The sequence below is a fragment of the Cylas formicarius genome, unplaced genomic scaffold (genome assembly GCF_029955315.1).
Source record: "Cylas formicarius isolate icCylForm1 unplaced genomic scaffold, icCylForm1.1 PGA_scaffold_3__17_contigs__length_32017465, whole genome shotgun sequence".
NCBI lineage: Eukaryota > Metazoa > Arthropoda > Insecta > Coleoptera > Brentidae > Cylas > Cylas formicarius.
This window is the reverse complement of record NW_026844326.1, coordinates 3,641,501-3,660,538: the sequence shown is the minus strand read 5'-3', so window position 1 is coordinate 3,660,538 and position 19,038 is coordinate 3,641,501. Positions and strand designations below refer to the sequence as shown.

Sequence of the window (19,038 nt, the reverse complement as noted above, 5' to 3'; positions counted from 1 at the left end):
GATTATTTTAGTTTTGCCTTAATCGTTTTATTTGAGGATCTACAAAAATTTTTTCCTTAAATTTTGCATCTGAAACAGCGGAAAATTTTCTACATATTCCGTCAGCCCGAATTTAATTTGCAACGGTCGTAAGACAATTTTGCGGGGATAGATAGAAGTCTATATGCTAAAATGTCTCAAAGATCCTTAGGTAAACCTAAATCTCTCGCTAAGTCATTAGGTTCTGAGTGTGTCATTAAGTTTCTAAATTGGCTGGATTATCAGTTATTCCGGCAATGTTTTTCAAATTTTTAGCATTATATACACGAACATGGCACATGCAGAAATAACACTCATCATGGTGATTTGTTGACTTTCTTCATATCCATTCCAAAAGGTTCGGATCGCCTGGTTCCATTATTTCAATGTCTTAAAAATTCTTCACATACTTTACAAACAATATGTGGCAGTCAAGAATTGTTTTGATAACCATTTTTACTTAAAAAAAAAGCGTAGTATGGTTTTTTAAAAAGGGGTGTAATTTTACATCTTAATTTATTGAACATAAGACAACCACACAATATATAAGTATGTAAGTATATAAGTCTTGGCATTTTAAAAAAAATTAAGCAGGTGTTCATATGAACAATACCACAAACACAAAATTTTTGTTGGCTCCAATATTGTGTCAATTTTTGTTTATTGTTAATTTTAGGGAGTTATTATTTAGTAGACCATTACGAGTGATACATGCATTTTCAGAATGACAAGCACATTCAAAATATTCAATAAAAAATGCAGGTTTGTAATAAAAAAAAATGGTGTTGATGGTGGGCATGCAAAACCAAAACATCATACTTAAATTTTTATAATGTCGATTTGTAGGGCAAAAATGTTGCAATGGAAAAGTGTGATTGTTTTTTAAAAGTCTCTTATTCAAAACAACGATTCCAGGAAGAATGCTGCAGAAAGCAGGTGGACTCAGCATTTCAACTAATACTGTTCGTTGAGCCCTAGCTACCCAGCGCGACGACCAGAGACTCAAAGCATCGCAGAGAAAGATTAAATTTTGCTAGCAGACCACATTGATTCGACTGATGAAGACTGATGAGAAAGAGTTCTCTCGGTCAGATGAAACCAGTTTTTGCCTCTGCAACTCTGATATATGTATATATTTTTATTATTATTTGTTGTTTATCAGAAATTACATTTATACAACAAAAATTCATATCAGACATTATATAAGCCTAAAAAATTAAAATAGTAACCTAATAGTGATCTATTAGCATGTGATTCCAAATTATAGTTTTACTCATTTCTAAGAAAGTATTTTATATTGATCAAGTTAATGGAAGGTGGTACATTGTTTACAATCGATTATTGTTACATACGGAGCAAATCTGATTAGGTTTAATGAAGTAAACGTAGTCTTTACAGGAGAATTTCAGAAAAATGTTATTATTCAATCTAAGTATGCGATAATTCTTAAAATTCGCGAACCATCCGCATAGTTGATATCTGCTTCAAAAAGTTTTGATTTAAAACATTCTTTTCCGTCTTAGAGTGATATAGGATGGATTGCCGCACCACTCACCATAACCCAACTCAAGAAACAGCTCTCTAATCTGACGCGCAGTGGAATTTGGCGTGCCTTCTGTTATTGAACAGCTAACCGTCAAGACACAGTCTCGTCCATTCTTAAGACTTTCACAAGAAAGGTGAGACAAGATTTTAAGGTTAGGTAAATTAAATGTGGGGAACCTGTTTCAAGGCAAACCATAGCACTTGAAGTAAAATAAGAAAGAAACTGAAGTGTCGGCCATTTTTCTAAAGGAAGAAGAAAATGTCAACCAAGGTAATTCAACCTTTTGACTTTTTTCGGTTGGGTACCTGACCAGACAAGTAAATATTTTTTGCAATCGAGTCTCTGATTCAGCTAATTAAACGACATCGTCTGCGTAGGCCAGTAAGTTGAGGCTATGAAATGCGTCAATAGAGTGGCCTTGAAAACTAATATCCGCAAAAAAAGGGAAAGAAGTAAAGCGCTAAGCGAAGAACACCTTCAGTGGTATCGAACATTTTAGTGAAAACATCCTTGGCTTTAATTTTTACTGTCTCTATTTCATAAAGTCTGTTGATTATTGAAATATACATAAAACTAACGCCAGTCCAATACAGCTTGATCCAAAGTAAAGTATGAGAGATCGAATCAAAAGCGCGTTTAAAATCAACGAAACCTACAAAAACCTTTTTTTTAGTCAGTCTAAGTCTAAGGAGTTAAAGGAGTCTAAGGAGTTAAATCACCGAGGATAAAACATAAATGTTGTCGATATACAACAGCGACCAGAACTACAACCAGACTGAGACTTGGAAATTACGTGTGTTCTTTCTGCCCCGTCCAAGAGTCTTTTTGACAAAATTCGAACAAAATAGTTTTGTGGTGCAACTAACGAGCGCGATAGGGTGGTAATTTGTGGGATCATCAAAGCTGTATCTTTTGTGAACCATGGAGAACAGCACTTGACCCCAAGATGAGGGGACCGTTCAAGAGTGAAATATGTTATTGATTAGTGAACACGGATAGAGTAACCAGTCATTTGGTAGATAGCAAGGTAACGCTCGACCGCGTGTTGCTAGGATTGTGTAAAATTATCTTAATGAGGCTGGGACTTGAAACTACAGATTGGTCAGCAAGCAGGCCTGATCTTAACCCAATTATAGATATTTATTAAAAATCCATTTTTTAAAGAGTTTGACACCCTGTATCGAACTCATGTCCATATTTACAATCACCTCGTAAATTAATCGAACATTATTTTTGGACACTCTGAAATAATGTTTATATTTGTAAAACAACGTAAAAGTGGGTCCCTTATGTTCTCTTTTGAAATACCGTCTGGTCTGGTTATTTATTGCCAAAAGCCGACATACTGTGAGACAAAGTATACTCACCTTTCAAGTTGATGTGACAATTCTCCCCGGCGTACCAGTGGAAGCAATCGCACTCTATCTGGTCGTACTTTCTAGCCGAGCACATACCGTGGTAGTTGCATTTTTCACATCCGGTCCTTTCCGCGCTACATATCCGACCGGGATACAGCATATTTTCGGATAAATCTAAAAGTTAAATCGACCAAGGTCAATGGTGAAATGTTCACCGATGAAATGCGGTCGTACCCGAATAGCCTTCCTTGCAAGAACAGGTGTAGGTACCTCTGAGATTGAAGCAGTGCGCGTTCTTCGAGCAATCTTGGAACGATGGATCGTAGCATTCATTAAAATCTTCCGCTTTGAGGCTATCCGACGACCGGGAGGACGTGAACACATCTGTACCTCCCAAACTGTAGTTGCTGTTCCTCAAGTACTTTCGCAGAATGTCCTCCAGGCGTCGTTCGTCGGTGTTGTCAGACAACTAAATAAAATACAATTTTGAAATTAAAGCTCATAAAAACTAAAGACCTCAAATACACCTCCTTTAACATACATGACACCAAAAGTCATTCCGATGAGGTAGAGACATAATGTTTCTGCCAAATTACTTGAGCGGCAGAACACCATGCGTCTACTACATTGAATATAATGGCACAGGGTTCTAATTTAGGACCACCATTGTTTCTAATCTTCCTAATCGCCTTGCTATGTGCGAAGGAAAATGTATTCCTTCATTTCCAGTGTTGCTGATCGCAAAGTGCAATTGATATATTGGTGTACCTCCAACGATTTACACCTTAATATAAGTGGAAGGTTCTGAGTTTTAGTCAAAAAGATGAAATTATTGATCCACTAGATCTCTATGTTCTGTCTATCTAAAGATCTGGGAGAGCATTTCGGTCAAAACTTTCGTTCATGAATCACATATTGACACAATTGGTTTTATTGCGCATAATTGTAAATCTTTTAGCAATGATTTTTAGGCCTGGTCCGATCTAAGCTTGATTACTAGTTGCTTACGTGATCGACTCTTGCAATAGTTGGGAGGTTGATCTTGTACAAAAATACCTAGTGTTCAACGGTGAGTATCCACCGAGAGGTTTAGATTTAAGATATTTATTTAAATACCTGTTAAAAAGTTCCCCTATAAAAAAAACGGGTTCTAATTTTAATAATTTGTCAAATTTATGTGATATATTAAGCTGCAGACTAGTCGACGTAGCTTATAGAACTTATAGAACAATGTCGATTGTGAACTGTCTTAATTTTGATATATTGATGTTGGAAAATGTAGTTCATTTAATTTGGTTGGTTAGTTTAGCTAGTCACTTTAGTTGATTTACACATCTTCTGAAATCCTCCTCTATGTTTGCGTTCGACGTTGTATCTGCTTACATATTGTTTGAGGAGGTGGCGAAGCTAAGGGAGGGGAATGAGCATTGTCACGGATAACTGATGGATTCTCGAATTTTTCTGTGGTACTGGTAGTGGTAGTTGATATTTTTTTGTCCTGTTTCTTCAGTGTAATCTGTGCCGCATATGCATGGAATGGTATAAACTCCTAGAATGTCCAACGGAATTGTGCCTTTGATGCATCGAAAATGTTAAGACAATTTTGGGCAAGTGGTAAATCTGAGTTGAATATTATATTTCTTAAGAAATTTTGATATGTGGCCAGTGATGTTTAGAGAAAAAAGTAGATGTTTTACGGCTGTGTAAATGCCAAAAACAACTTCTGTCTCTGAAGAAAATAAATGGAATTAAATAAAATAACATTTTTTTGAAGGATCCTGGGAAAATTATTGTATTACTATGCAAATATTTCGAATACCATATACTTAATCGATGTATTTTTCATATCTATCAATCATTATAATTTTCAATAAAACAACAAAACAGTAAGTAAAAAGTAACTAGCGCCATTTACATATAATATAAAAAAATAGAATGTATATTTTCCTCATATTTGCTTTGGACCAAAAGTAATCTTTTAAAGTTTGGAATGGAAACATAAATAATAGAATTTACACTGCAATTACAAAATTAAAAATCACTTAAGAAAGGCATTTAATACGCTGACTACACAGTACTGATAGTAAATAATATTGCTGGCTTGCAAGAACTAGTGAACTCCGTATAGTCTGTAAGTACGATTTGCACCTTAATGTCGCAAAAATCAAGTAAATTGTGATAAGTAAAGCAAAGTGTCTATTTGGGACACAGACTGGCAGAAACTTGGAATCCTTCTGCTGAAATGAAATGTGCCATAGAGGTTTGGGGCACATTTATCCTCAGTTTAATTATCAAATAAAGTATAGCCCACAGATAAGCGTATATTTGGTGCTTTTGTTCGTGTGTATGATTTCCTAGGCCCTAGAAAAACGAATTTAAACATTTGAAATTTGGATTTATTGAAAAATTCTCATATCTTGGACGGGCCAAATTACTTACCAAGAAGTATATTACAAAATAAACTGCCAAGTACTTATATTGATATAAATGAAAATTTGGGATTTTGGCCATATTTTGAGGAATAATTATAAATCCAGGGTAAAATGGAAGACTGGGCGGTTCGAGGTACAAGGAGGATTTTCTGCCGGCAAATCGTCCTAGATACGTAGATTACAGTAGATTACGTCCACTGAGCTATTGAGAGAAGATCAAGAATAAAAATTATGACTAAATTCCCACAACTTTGGACACGTTTCTCGTTTATAATATAAGTAATTCTATTTATACATCTTCTGGATTTCTTCTGCGTCAGTTGTATTTATGTACATAGTATTACTGCCGCCTGTGGAAGTTTCTTTGAAAAATAGCGGTAGCTCTCAATTAAAACGTAAGTACGGTATACCGCAAGGTACATGACAAGTTTAGGAGGTCTTGCTTCTTGTTTGGGCGTTACCAAACTCAACAGGTCAACTTTAAGAGCTATTAGCTTGTTATGATGATGAACTTTTGGAAACGAATAATAAAAACTAACGAAACGTGGTCAATCCTAACCCCAAAAGTTAATTCAATTTGATTAGGAAAAAACCATTATGACTTGATCAATTTGAAAGTTTAACCTATGTAAAACGTGCCATAAATGAGTGGGCTGAGAAGTTACTTTGAGAAAGGTTTAGTTGATTCGGTTAAATGGAAATTATGTTGAAAAATTACCTTACAATATTGACGAAAATTAACAAGATAATAAAGCTTATAGCTAAATTCACAGAACTTTGAAATATGCCTCCCCCCGTATGATCCCTTTATGATATTTAACTTTTTTGCGAACACCACCCTACCTACCTGTAAATAAAATCTGCTAACGACGCCGCTGGAGGCACCGGGTTCAAAAGATCTGAGCTGAATACCATGGTAAACATCCCTCAAGTCAGACTGCATGACCATGCGGTCCACGCCTTCGTGCGTCTTCCTCGCCAAACGTACGAACTCTGTAGAGTTTTCGAGAGACAATGCCGAAGTGTACCTCACCTCTTTATTGCGTATGTGGTCCAGTGTTACATTGATGCTGTACGTATATGTTGCTGCAAAATATGATAAATATTAATAAAAAATATTTTCGTATAACCGCGTTGTTTTATATGGTTTAGGGTTCTGTACTTACGATTGCAAGGCCGATCTGGGAACATCCTCGCGAATCCGGGCCTACACATGCACCTCATGGCTCCCTCAATTTTTTGACAAACTTCGTTTCTCGTAGGTTTACAATCTGGTAAACACTTTGTGCTGTCTACCGGTTCCGGACTATCCACTGTTGGACGATTCGCCGTCAGGACACCTCCCAACAGAACGTTACTGACTTCATTTTCGGTTATTTCGTCTCTTTGCACGACCTCCTCAGAGCTGATGGCCGGCATCTTGACAACTCCGCCATTGTTCTTATCTGTCATCACTACGAATATGGTGTCGGCATCGTTATAAGTCACATCCTTAGCGATAACAGTATCTTTAACTATAAAGTCCTTCAAGGAGCTATCCTCATCAGGTCCGTTGGACGCTACTTCCACGCTGGGCGTTATGTGCAAGCTCGGTTGCACTGTGGTCGTGATGGTCTCCACTATACTGGTGGGTTTCACCAGCGTGTGGTACTCCGTAACGGTGTCGATGATGTAACTCTTTTCGGTTTTGGTCACGAGTATAGTCATCGTGCTGGGCGGACCTCCGGAAGTAGTCACCACGGTGGTCTTCGTTATGGTCACGGTAAGAGTCTTGGTATAGGTTACGTACTTCGTAGGTACCGATGACCTGCTCACTTTTTCGTCTACCACCTTCATCTGGTTGCCGGCGTGGTGCACCGCCGTAGTTATAACTTTTTCCGATGATCTGACGCTAAGTGACGGCGTTCTGATGGAGGTGGGAAATTCGTCGACCCTCTTCTCAGTAATACTAACGCTTGGATAGCTCACTATAATGCTCAGAGAAGGCGTAGTTTTCGCGGTAGGAGAAGGACTGATTACTTTTTCCGGCTGAATAATACGTTTCTGATTATTCGATTGACTGGGTTTTCCGGTAGACGAGTCAAACGTCGGGCTTGCCGGTCTCTTGGTAGCGCTAGTCTTCCTTCTTGCCGGTATCCTGGTGGTAGACCTTCGATAGCCAGGCCTTTTCAACGGTTTCGTGGTAGTACTCTTTTGCGCGACGCCCATTTCGATCGGGTATATCGGATCTTTGCCTAAAGTTGGTTTCCGCGTCGCCGCTAGTGGTGGCGGGCTCATCCCCAACACGATCTCCGTGGTCGTGGGCGGGGCCGCATCATCTGAGTGGTGTGATTTTATGATTGGTGATTTTCCAATATCAGCCGGCACTTCTTTGAGCAAAGGTGGCGGTTTCATCACCTCTAAATCATTGCTGGAGTTGCTGGGACGGTAACTAACTTCTCCGGTATTTAGAACAGCAGCTTTCTCTGTCGAAATTACAAAGGGAACTTCAGTTTGTTCGGGATTCGCGACAGAGGGAGGAGTTTTCAAAGTTTGGTGATCGATCGGCAACGACGTCACCTTCGGCCTGCCGTTTTTGACCTTCTTGGTATCGAAATAGTTGGTGCTGTGCCCGTTTTCGTCTATAAAGATCAGAACCGGTTTGTTGGTGCTGGAAGCTGCGGGTCTTGTGTATCTCGTCAAGGAATGTCTTGTAGCAGGTGCAAACATTTCAACGTGCGGCACGTTTTCCAGCAGAGGTGGCGGCTTCATCACCACTAGATCGTTGATTTTGCTCGAATTGCCGGGTTGGCGAGTAACTTCCCCAATATTTAGCACCGCAGTAGATACTTTTTCTGTCGGAATCGCAAACGGAACTTCGGTTTGTTCGGGATTTGCACCGGAGGGGCGCGGTTTCAAAGTTTGGTGATCGATCGGCAACGAGGTCACCTTCGGCCTACTATTTTTGATCTTCTTGGTGTCGAAATAGTTGCTGGTACTTCCGTTTTCATCTATAAAGATCAGAAGCGGCTTGTTGGCGCTGGAAGCTGCCGGTCTCGTATATCTCGTAGTTTTTGGCACCGGCGTTGTATAGTACTTGTCGTAGCTGATGGGGATGGTGATTCTAGTTTGAGGCTTGCGTTCGGTGACCGTGGGGAATCTGACGTAATGGGTGGTACGTTGCGTGGAAACTTCGTTCAAAATCTCTATGGGTACTTCTCCCGGCCTCAGAGGCCTCGCGTTGGATTCCTGTATCACTTCTCCATCCTCGCTTTCCAGATCACCTCCGAAACTTCCGAATTCGGCATCGGAGGCCGGCATTTCTTTGTGGAGGTGGTACTTGTTGACGTTTACGAATGGTACCGGCGCCGGTTTCTCGACAAACGGAGGCGGTTCCATGAATTGAGAAATGTGATAGTTCTGGGTACCACTGGGTCGACGTTTTGCAGAGTCTACGGGGTAGTACTCCTTAACGTTCGTGACTTCCTGGCTCAGCAGCTCGGGACTGAATTTGTTCCAGCCCATTGGATGGATTTGATGACTTTCCACCTTCATAACGCCCGTCACTCGCTTCTGGTTACTATTGGAAGTGAACCGAGGCGGTTCGCGGTTGTACTCGGGTTCGGGGTAAGGACTGGGATCGTCGAAGTACTGCCCGCTAACGTGCGGCTCGGTGGCGCCACCGTATACGAGCGCGGTAGTCCTGTTGAACGGAATCTTTACCAAAGCCACTTGGGAGGGTTGAAGCTGAACCAGCAAAGGCTGACCGGTACTTCGCTCGATCACCTCCGGTAGTACGACGGGTACTGCGGATATCACCGGCTAGATATAAACAAATCGTAGAATTAACTACTATTTTTAAAAGACATTAACTTCGCATCAAAATTAACGTACCACTAAAATTTCAGTCAACTTCAAAGTAAATTTTGTCGCGAACTGTCAACGCTATTCGCATCTAGTTTGTGCATTCATATATTATGTAACACTACTTATGGAGAGATGTATTTATTCTCCTTAGGCTTGGGATTATGCTAATGATTATTTGACAGTAGATACTTTTGGGGAAAGGGTATTTTTAGAATTGCGCATTACTGCTTGAGTTCTCCATGCAGACACAAGCAACACATCTTGTGCTTTTCTGTAGTTGTAAAACTAGAGTTTTACAGGAAGATCTGTGTCCGTTTTACTCGAAGATAACATTTATATATAAATGTGTTGTTAAATTGTACCTGAAGGATGATGTTCAGGTATATAAACAGTGTTTGTCACATTCCGTAAACATTTTCGACAACACTCAGTCAGAGGTGTCTGTTTAAGTCAATTAATATAAAGTAGCAAATAAACAAGCTTCGATAACACTGGGATACCCAATTATTTATTATTGAAGAGGAAACAATGCAGCAGGGACAACTGTGTCTTATTCTTATTTCTTTCAACATTCGCCCAAGATTGTAGGCTTCATCAGCAAGAATAAAATAATGTAAAACATTTTTTCCATTCGACCAATTTACTATTATTATTCTCAACTAAAACAGCGACATTGAAAACATACAAAATTTGAAAATAGTACCAACCAACCAGACTGGTATAGAGAGAAAACTTAAATAAATAAAAACTTAATACTTAAAAAAAAATAACCAAAATTTTCGAAAAAATAAATTAAAATATTCTACAAAATCTTGGTAGATAAACTTTTGCGTTATAGTAGTGCCAACAGAACAACTCTAATTCCGTTACTTTGCATTAACTTACAGTTATATAGAAAATCTTATTACCTTACTATATACCTTGTTTAAATTCAAATTAACTGATAAGGTGGTTGTTTTGATGTTAATTTGATATGGCTTTTTTTTGTTCACAAGTTTTCTTTTTTAATTTCTGAGTTCGAAAGATGGTTTTGACAAAGATAACAACCACATCAGAGAGTATTTTTTAATATACCTAGAAATCTAGCAAAACTTGGTTTAGTCAATCTCAGCGAAAAGGAAGGAAGATGTATGGGAAATTACGATTATGAAGGATCGCTTAATCCTCAAATAGCACTACAGAATATTATAGCAGATATTACCAATATTCCTAAAACAACTCTTTTTTATAAATTAGTTTGGTGATGTAGATAAATGAACTTTTTGCTAAAAGTTAAGATTCGGAGACTTTCCGAACCGTTTAGAATATATCGTATATAGTATGTTAGATAAGTCGCCAGCTCGGTCACCTGATTAACATTTACTGGATTATTCTATTCTATTGGATGGGTATGGTAAACAGTGTATTTTTCAAATCCATTTTTTTCTAAAACAGTCCATATTGGCTATATCACTTAAGTGTCTCGTAAAGCACCATAACTTTTCCGATTTTATAAAGAAAAACATCTGAAAGCCAAAAAACAAAAAAAGTAATTCCAGTTTTTGTTACATGTACTCCTCAAAATTTGGCATGTATTATTCAGATTCGCCATACCAGCGAAAACTATTCAAAAATTTCTTTCAACCTGTTTTGGAAAGAATCTATAATATATAGAAAACTATGGCTTATGTAAAAATGTTGGTTATAATTTGCCCAATTTCGGGACACCCTGTATAAGCTAGTAAAAAAATTTTTTTTTGGTATTATTCTCAAACTTTGTGTTCTCTCAATATTGCTGTTTTATTTGTAGAGCAAATAAGTTTAGAGTGATCTAGTGTTATCAAGCATGAATTGACAAAAAACAATTTACTGTTCTTCCGGTAGTAAATAACAAACAAATATTTATTTATTTCGATGCATTTTTTAATTACCTGATTTAGGCTATGTTCGCGGTACGAACTTTTGGGTACGTGGCTGTGATGTCGCTTGTTTTCTTTAGGCACTGGAGGCGGCGGACCCACATAGTCATCCTTATTGGGTACGTGCACTATATTGTGGACCTGATTTTCGAGGCTCAACTCGTTTTCGGCGTACTCGTGGGTATTTTCGGTAAGCCAGAACTTAGGGTGGGGTGGGGGACGCGGGTCGCGGTAGGGGTTGAAGGGAATAGATGGCAACCGAGGACCCACACGTCCTTTAATTTTTCCCACGATGACGTCGGAGTTGGTGGTGATTACATCGCCCGGGCTGATGGGGATGCCGTTGGACAGTAGGGGCGACTCTTGAGCCACTTTATCTACAATCGAAGTACCGTTTTGATTCGTGCTGAAGTAACATTTTATTAAAAACAGATATTTATACGGGGTTTCTAGAAAATCGAGCAACACAGTAAACATAACCCGTCTCGTTTTATAAGGAAATTGCAAACATTAAACAGACCAACATTAGAGCAAAAACGTATTCAGTAAGAAGGAGGATGGTAGATTGGTGGCCAACAAAAACGAAATCGTGGACGAGTGGAGATTACTTTGACCAGCTCCTAAATATAGATCACAAGACTAAAAACACTACAACTGAACGTAGTACCAGACTGCAGAATCCTGGCATCCTGCATACGAAGAATTGGTTAAAGCTATCAAACAATTTAAGAGCAAGAAAGCCCTAATATAACAGCAGAGCTAAGATAGAGGAAAACTACTACACATGCTTATATGTTGTCAGGAGTGAAAACAGAACCTCATCATCTCTATCCGTAAAAAGGGATATATAATGAAGTCCAGTAATGCCAGAGGAATATCCTTAATTTACACAGCATATAAAATCCTTGCAAACATACTTCTGGAACACATCATGGCATGGAAGACTACCCATGTGGATTTAGAGCGAATTGATCAGATATCAGATTAGATACACCTCTGTGAATTTCGCACAGAAATTCACCACAGAATATAGAATTCAAGCAAGTAATAGTAGAATTGGGAATCCCTAGAAAACTAATTAGACTGATAGATATGTGCTCCAACGGTTCCCGAAATAAAGTAACAATGGTAGAAATGCTGTCAGAATGGTTTAAAGTGGAAAACGGCTTGAGGCGAGGTGATTCTCTCTCACCAATATGCAAAATGCAATATGATCAGCTGAAACACCACGGAGGTATTTGGTGCCGATGGCCCAAAAATCTTCCTAGCATTTCTAACTAACTAGATCTAACTGAACATAACGATTATGAATTGAATATGGACATAATGTTGATATCTATGTCCGAAGATGATAAATATACTATGAACACGCAATGTGTGATAGTGATAGTGATAAAAGGCAACAGGCCAAGCAACGGGAAATAGGAGCTTCGAAGGAAACGAGACTCACTGATTTTTAGCGAAAAATGAATATATTAAATACAAAATCATGGGTGTATGGGTGTACAAAAAGAAAAGAAGCTCCGTAACGTTACTACCGAGGCTATCAGCAAATTGTTATGTTTAATAATGACATTTATAGCCCATTTGGCAAGGAATAAGGATACTCCTAGCTTTATGCAACAATTGCAAATACCAGATTTTGTACTGCATGTTTGAATGGAGACGCCAACGAAGATGTTTACATAAAATTTCCTAAAAGTTTCGGTCTTTTAGAAGAAAAAGTTGCAAAATTAAGCAAATCTTTGTAGAGGCTCAAATCGTCACCAAAACCAAAACTAACCATGGCATTGGTATATTAAAATTAACGGTACATTCAAATCATATATTTAAAATATTATAAATTACTGTAATATTATAATTATAATTATATATAAATATATTTGACAGCTACTACGAAACCTCAACTATCAATACCGATTGCATAATTTATATTAGAAATTCGAGCATTTCATTTTTCTGCTACTTCTAATTTTATACCCGTCTTTATAGTTTTGATAATATATTTATAAATCCTTTTTGGTAAAAAATTCTATTCCAAAATCACCTTAGGTGTTATTGCAAGAACAATAATTTTACTATAAGACATAAGATATTTATAAGTTTCCAAACTGTTTTCTGTGCTCAAGTACTGAATAATCCTTCTAATAGCCAAGTGGAAAATTCCGAAGGATGTAAGGCCAAATTTTAAGATAGGTTATGTTAAAACAAGGTAATCGTAAAAAAAATGCAAAAATTATGAGGGACTCCCTTCATACAATTATCTTCCAGAGTCAATGAAGAGTTTGAAAACTTTGAGTACAAATATTTTCGAGAATTCGAAATGCTTTCGAATAGTATTTATGGATTAAGCAATTATTTTTTAATGTACAAATTCTAAATTGTGTGTGTGGTATTAGAAATCTGAAACTACTTTCGTTCATAAGTTTCTTTGATATTTCTTACTTGTGCGTTGATTTGGGAACAAAACTTAAAATAAGAATTGAAAAAATGTGCCAATTCTGAAAAATAAACTTACTCGGCTTTCCCGGCAGAACGGAGTCGACCCAGTCGAAGGTCGCGACGTTTTGGCTCTCCGCGATCTCAAAATCGTCGCCGGACACGCCCCCCACGGGAATATACACCGGGGACCTGTTCTGAGAGTCCGCCTGTTGTTCCTTTTTGACTTGGACTGCGATCTTCTCGGTAGTCACGTTGTCGCTACGCCGATTGGACTTGAGGTTCTTGTTGATGTAGCCCGCCATCGCGGAGAGAACGGGCGTCAACACCTGCAGAAAATTGACCCATCGATAATCTGACACACGGCTTTCGCTTTTTACTGGAATGAAACCGCCTTTAGTATATAGGAAAAGACTACATTTTTTTAAGGGAGCCAAGTGTTTAAACCCATAAATGATACTTAGTACTTAACAGTACTTCAGACCAATGATGACGTATGGAGCGATGGTCGCGTGGCGTTATACAACGCAAATCTATATCCAAGCCGAATCTGGATCTGTCGCCTATAGAATACTGAAAGGCATCGATAATTGGCGAGCATAGCAACAAAAAACAACCTCTACAGAGAGATAAAGGCATAACAAGTCCTAGGGCTGCCTATGCATACACCCACCCTAAGTATTACAGGACTTAAATCCCAGCTACAGAAGATTCGAAAAGTCAAAAACAATCTGGTGCACAACACTGTGCAAGAGGAATAAAGGCGAAAAATATAAGGAAGGTCGCCGAAGCTCATAGAAACAGAACATTGGAATGGTGAAGCGGTATGCCAAGACAAAGAGAGGATAAGAAATTCCTCATTGATCAAATTTACAGCAAACCTAAGCTGCTAAAGAAATGCCTTAAAAATAATATAAAAAAATATAAAATAGGTCAATAGGCGGGCTTAAGAGGCATCTTGAGGGGAAGGAAACACTGAATGCAACATTTTTCGACAAAATGTATGAATGTCTGCTTTGGATTGCAGTAGCTGAGAGGTTAATTGCTAAATCTACCAAATCTGGATCTTACCTGCAGCGTGTCGTCGATGTTTATCGACCCTAAGCCGAGAAGGTCGTTTGGGGGCTGCATCCCGATAGCTTCCGCGGGCGTTTTGGTCTTGCTTTTGGTACCCGGCCGTTTTACTTTGCTGGTAACCACCGAAATCTTCGTTTCCTTCACTTCTGCGGTCGACACCGACGTAGCTTTGATGCTGGTCGTCAAAACGGGCGTGGCCGCCAGGTTGGCGAACGGGTCGTCGTCAACGAAGACTATGGTGGAGCCGGTGATGACGCTGGGCGTCGAGCCGGATGGCGTTTCTTCCAAGGAGAACGTTTCCGTGGCCGACGACGGTTCGGCCGTCTTTTGAATGGGCAACACACTGGTCGGCACGATTCGAGAATTATCCTTGGCTATGACTGTGACCTGCATTACTTGACCGTCCGTCAATGTGGCCACTTTCGTTATCGTGTTATCTAGTTCCTCCTTTAAACCGCTGAGGTACTCGGTGTCGAATCTCTGGGGATCTAACTTCTCGGTGGCTACGTTCTCCACTACCTCGGTCCTGGAACTCATCACCGTAGAGTTGTTTTCCTGGAGGAGTGTCGTAAGGTACGTAAACGTCGTCAAGTACGTGTTGGTGGCCAAAATATCAAATTCTAAGGTTTTAGACGGGCTTTCTGGCTTTATGTACATCTTCTCCGTAACGACGTCGCTTTCTGTGGAAATATTGGTAAACACCAAGGGAGTACCGTTGTCCAGCAACGTGTTGTAATACGTATAAGTTACGAAATACGTTTTGACCACGTCGGTGGTAGTTAGTTTCGGTCTTTTTATATCCGAATCTGGCGAGAGAGAAGTCGTCTTCGGCAGCGCGCTTTCGGTGATGACCACCTGAGTGACCATTTCCCTGGTACTGATCACGCTCTCTTTGCCGTCTTCGTACAGGGTCTTCTCCAAATCGATGGTGCTGAAATACGTGTTGGTCTCTTTCGAAGGAGCCTCGACTTCGGTAGGACTCAGCAGCGACAAATAATCGTCAGGAGCGGTTATAGTGTTGGTCACCACATGCTTCGAGGACAACACCAGCGGTTGTTCTCCATCCAGGATGGTGTTCAAGTACGTGTAGGTCGTGTGGAAGACCCCAACCGATAAATTCGGGTACTGCAAATGGAATGAGAATGATAAAAGAAAATGATATGTCAATTAAAAACGATATAATCAAAATATTTCTGTAGTTACTAGACGTTGCTAGACGTCAGTTTTCAGATAAAATTGCGTGCGTTTTAAATATAACGACTAACTTTACCGAATTTTGAATGTAACTGATTTTGAAACAACGATTAATTTATTGCGCCAAATATGAGTACATACTTTCGTATATTGGTTTGAATTTTATGTATAATTGAATAAAATTTCTTGTTTCAATGTGGACATCAGTCAATTGTTCAAAAGTTGCAAAAGCTTTTTATTGTGTCATTCATTAAACACTTCAAATATAATATTTTATTGATCTTGTACAACTAAATTGAAAAATACCACCTTCAAATTTGGCCTTATAAACGTACGATACGATAGATACAGGATAGATTTGGCAGAGCGGGTGGGGTTGATGCCTATAATAAGATGCAATATAAGCATTTATCGTACTATTGTTTGTAAAAAAGGAATTACAGTGTACACCTTCAGCTCTGCGGTTTACCTATCGCATTTACCCTTTTATCTATGTAAGTATCTATCTAATCTATGTAACTATCAAGAGAGGCAAAGATAATTATCACTTTCATCTTTGGCAATGAGAAGAATTTTCTAAAAAATTAAATATTGTTATCAGTCAGTCAAAATTAAATAAAAATTAAATGTGGGAGTTATTGTAGACAAGCTTATATTGAAATAACATCTAAAACAAAATATTTCCAAAATCTTTTGCCTCCACGATAACTTTGTACTGTAAAAGACATATTTTTAGTTTATGGTTTCTGTTTATATGAAGAATATAGAAATCAGAAAGAGATAGAAGGGGGGGGAGGAGAGTGAGAGAGAGAGAGAGAGAGAGAAGTGTAGAAGGGGTTCCAGAGCAGAAATCAGACATAACATTAAACATAAAACCATGCGAAAGGGGCCCCTGTGCCTGCAGGGAGTGCTCTGCCCCAGCTTAGGCATAGGAATCCCCCGGTGGTGGTAGGATCTGCTTCACCCGTAGCATAGAAGTTTTGGGTTATGTTTCATTTATGCTCTGGAACCGGCTTTACATATCTACTAACAGTAGCTCGCCAGTTTCTATAAAGAGTCGCTTAATGTTTCGAACATTGTTCACAATGTTAAAATTAGAACTACTGTAAAATTAAGATATTGAACTATCATCATTTTAGAATAAAGCTCGTGAAGGATTTGAAGTTAATTCCCAGTAATCGCTTTTATATATCGGCACAAGGTTTCAAAATGAAATACAAAAACTGTTGTAAAACTCTACTAACTCAAACTAGAATATAATAAAAACTTGTTTCTATTAGTTACAAACCAATAAACTATTTTATTATGTAAAAAGAACTAAATTTGTAACCTATGTTCTAAACTTATTTGGTTGAGTAGAGTAGTCAAATGTTAGATTTGCGATAACCTTAGATTGTCAAATAAATACATTATTATTATTATTGTTTGGGACTTACTTGCGTCAAGGTGACCCCTACGGCCGGTGTAGGCAGAATTTTACCGGAATCGAGTCTGTCTTCGGTGGCCACGTTGGATATAACCTTTTCGTGACTTGAAACCGTCGTCACGCCGTTGTCCAGATAAGTCGTGAGGTACGTAAAGGTGGTCAGACATGTTTTCACTACGAATTGGTTCGGAGGAAGGGTCGGAGTCGCTCGGTCGTCGGCCTAACAATTAAAAATCAAAAAATATCCATTTAATGTTCGAGTTTTTGGAATGTTTTGTTTCTACAAGATTTTTTAACATTAGTCATAGTTAGCATAATTATAGTGAGTAGTGTTTTATAGCTGAGACAAATTAATGCTCCATTTTGGTTAGTTCACCAAAATCCACTACTAATAGAAAAAATAAGTTTGAATAGCTTTGGCAATAGTAATCTACACTTATATGAGTGATAGATGTCAGGACGTTTCTAAAGTTCTGAGAATGGTGTTAACATTAAATTCAGCGGAATTTTGTTGACAGAAAAATTTAATTTCTAATTAACAAATGAAAATAAATTTTGTTTTTATTAACGTTTTAAATAAATTCAAATCACCTAAGATTTCAATTGTCATGCTGCGATTGTGTTTTCAGCAATAAAAATATTTTATTTAAACCACACGAGTTCATCGACGTGTTAGGGGAGAAGAAAAACACTGATTGCACATACACATTAAACTATTTAAATAATTCCATAATGCAAAATAATGCAAAAATTAGTACCGTATCTCGGTTCCCTTCTTGTTCCTTTATTATTTAAGATTAAATCAGTGGCATTTCAAGATTGTCAATTGAAATGCGCACAAGAACAGTTTCAAAATACTAAGCAACAAGTGCGTGATTTGATGTTGAAACAAAAATATATGTACTTATGTAGTAGATGTTAACGTTGAAGGGATGCTAAAAATCAAATTTCATTTTTCATCAGTACTTACACTTGTAGCCTCTTGCGGAAGCATCATCATCATGTGGTCGCTTAAAGTACTAGGTTTCAAGGTCACGGGTTTCGAACTCAAATGAAAATAAATTTTGTTTTTATTAACGTTTTAAATAAATTCAAATCACCTAAGATTTCAATTGTCATGCTGCGATTGTGTTTTCAGCAATAAAAATATTTTATTTAAACCACACGAGTTCATCGACGTGTTAGGGGAGAAGAAAAACACTGATTGCACATACACATTAAACTATTTAAATAATTCCATAATGCAAAATAATGCAAAAATTAGTACCGTATCTCGGTTCCCTTCTTGTTCCTTTATTATTTAAGATTAAATCAGTGGCATTTCAAGATTGTCAATTGAAATGCGCACAAGAACAGTTTCAAAATACTAAGCAACAAGTGCGTGATTTGATGTTGAAACAAAAATATATGTACTTATGTAGTAGATGTTAACGTTGAAGGGATGCTAAAAATCAAATTTCATTTTTCATCAGTACTTACACTTGTAGCCTCTTGCGGAAGCATCATCATCATGTGGTCGCTTAAAGTACTAGGTTTCAAGGTCACGGGTTTCGAACTCGTCAAAATCCTGTAATTGACGTCACCCGGCCTGGTCGTTTTGTCCCCGGCCACGATAACCTCCACTCCGTTCGACATAATGCGGGTCGCTAAAGTTCTCCCTTCTTCTCTTTCCTCTGTCAAAATATCTCATGTGAATATCAAGGGTTTCGATGTAAACGTAATTTTGTAGGTACACTTCTGAATTTCTCGGGCGTCAGGTATTGACTTTTTCTTACTGGCGTTTTGCCCAACATGCTACATTCGG

The 19,038-nt window shown here is 38.2% G+C and overlaps 1 protein-coding gene across 1 annotated transcript in view; it reads right to left on the bottom strand.

Annotated features, from left to right (window-relative positions):
- LOC132698998 (uncharacterized) overlaps positions 1-19,038 on the bottom strand; it is a 35,474-nt gene that overhangs the window by 15,044 nt on the left and 1,392 nt on the right. Inside the window, exons 2-10 of the mRNA XM_060665374.1 lie at positions 18,714-18,907; positions 17,245-17,454; positions 14,609-15,739; positions 13,617-13,866; positions 11,111-11,475; positions 6,521-9,155; positions 6,202-6,440; positions 3,157-3,391; positions 2,932-3,096 (exon numbers count right to left, since the gene is read on the bottom strand). Coding sequence (XP_060521357.1) covers positions 2,932-3,096; positions 3,157-3,391; positions 6,202-6,440; positions 6,521-9,155; positions 11,111-11,475; positions 13,617-13,866; positions 14,609-15,739; positions 17,245-17,454; positions 18,714-18,907 — 5,424 coding nt within the window. The remainder of the gene's footprint in view (positions 1-2,931; positions 3,097-3,156; positions 3,392-6,201; positions 6,441-6,520; positions 9,156-11,110; positions 11,476-13,616; positions 13,867-14,608; positions 15,740-17,244; positions 17,455-18,713; positions 18,908-19,038) is intronic.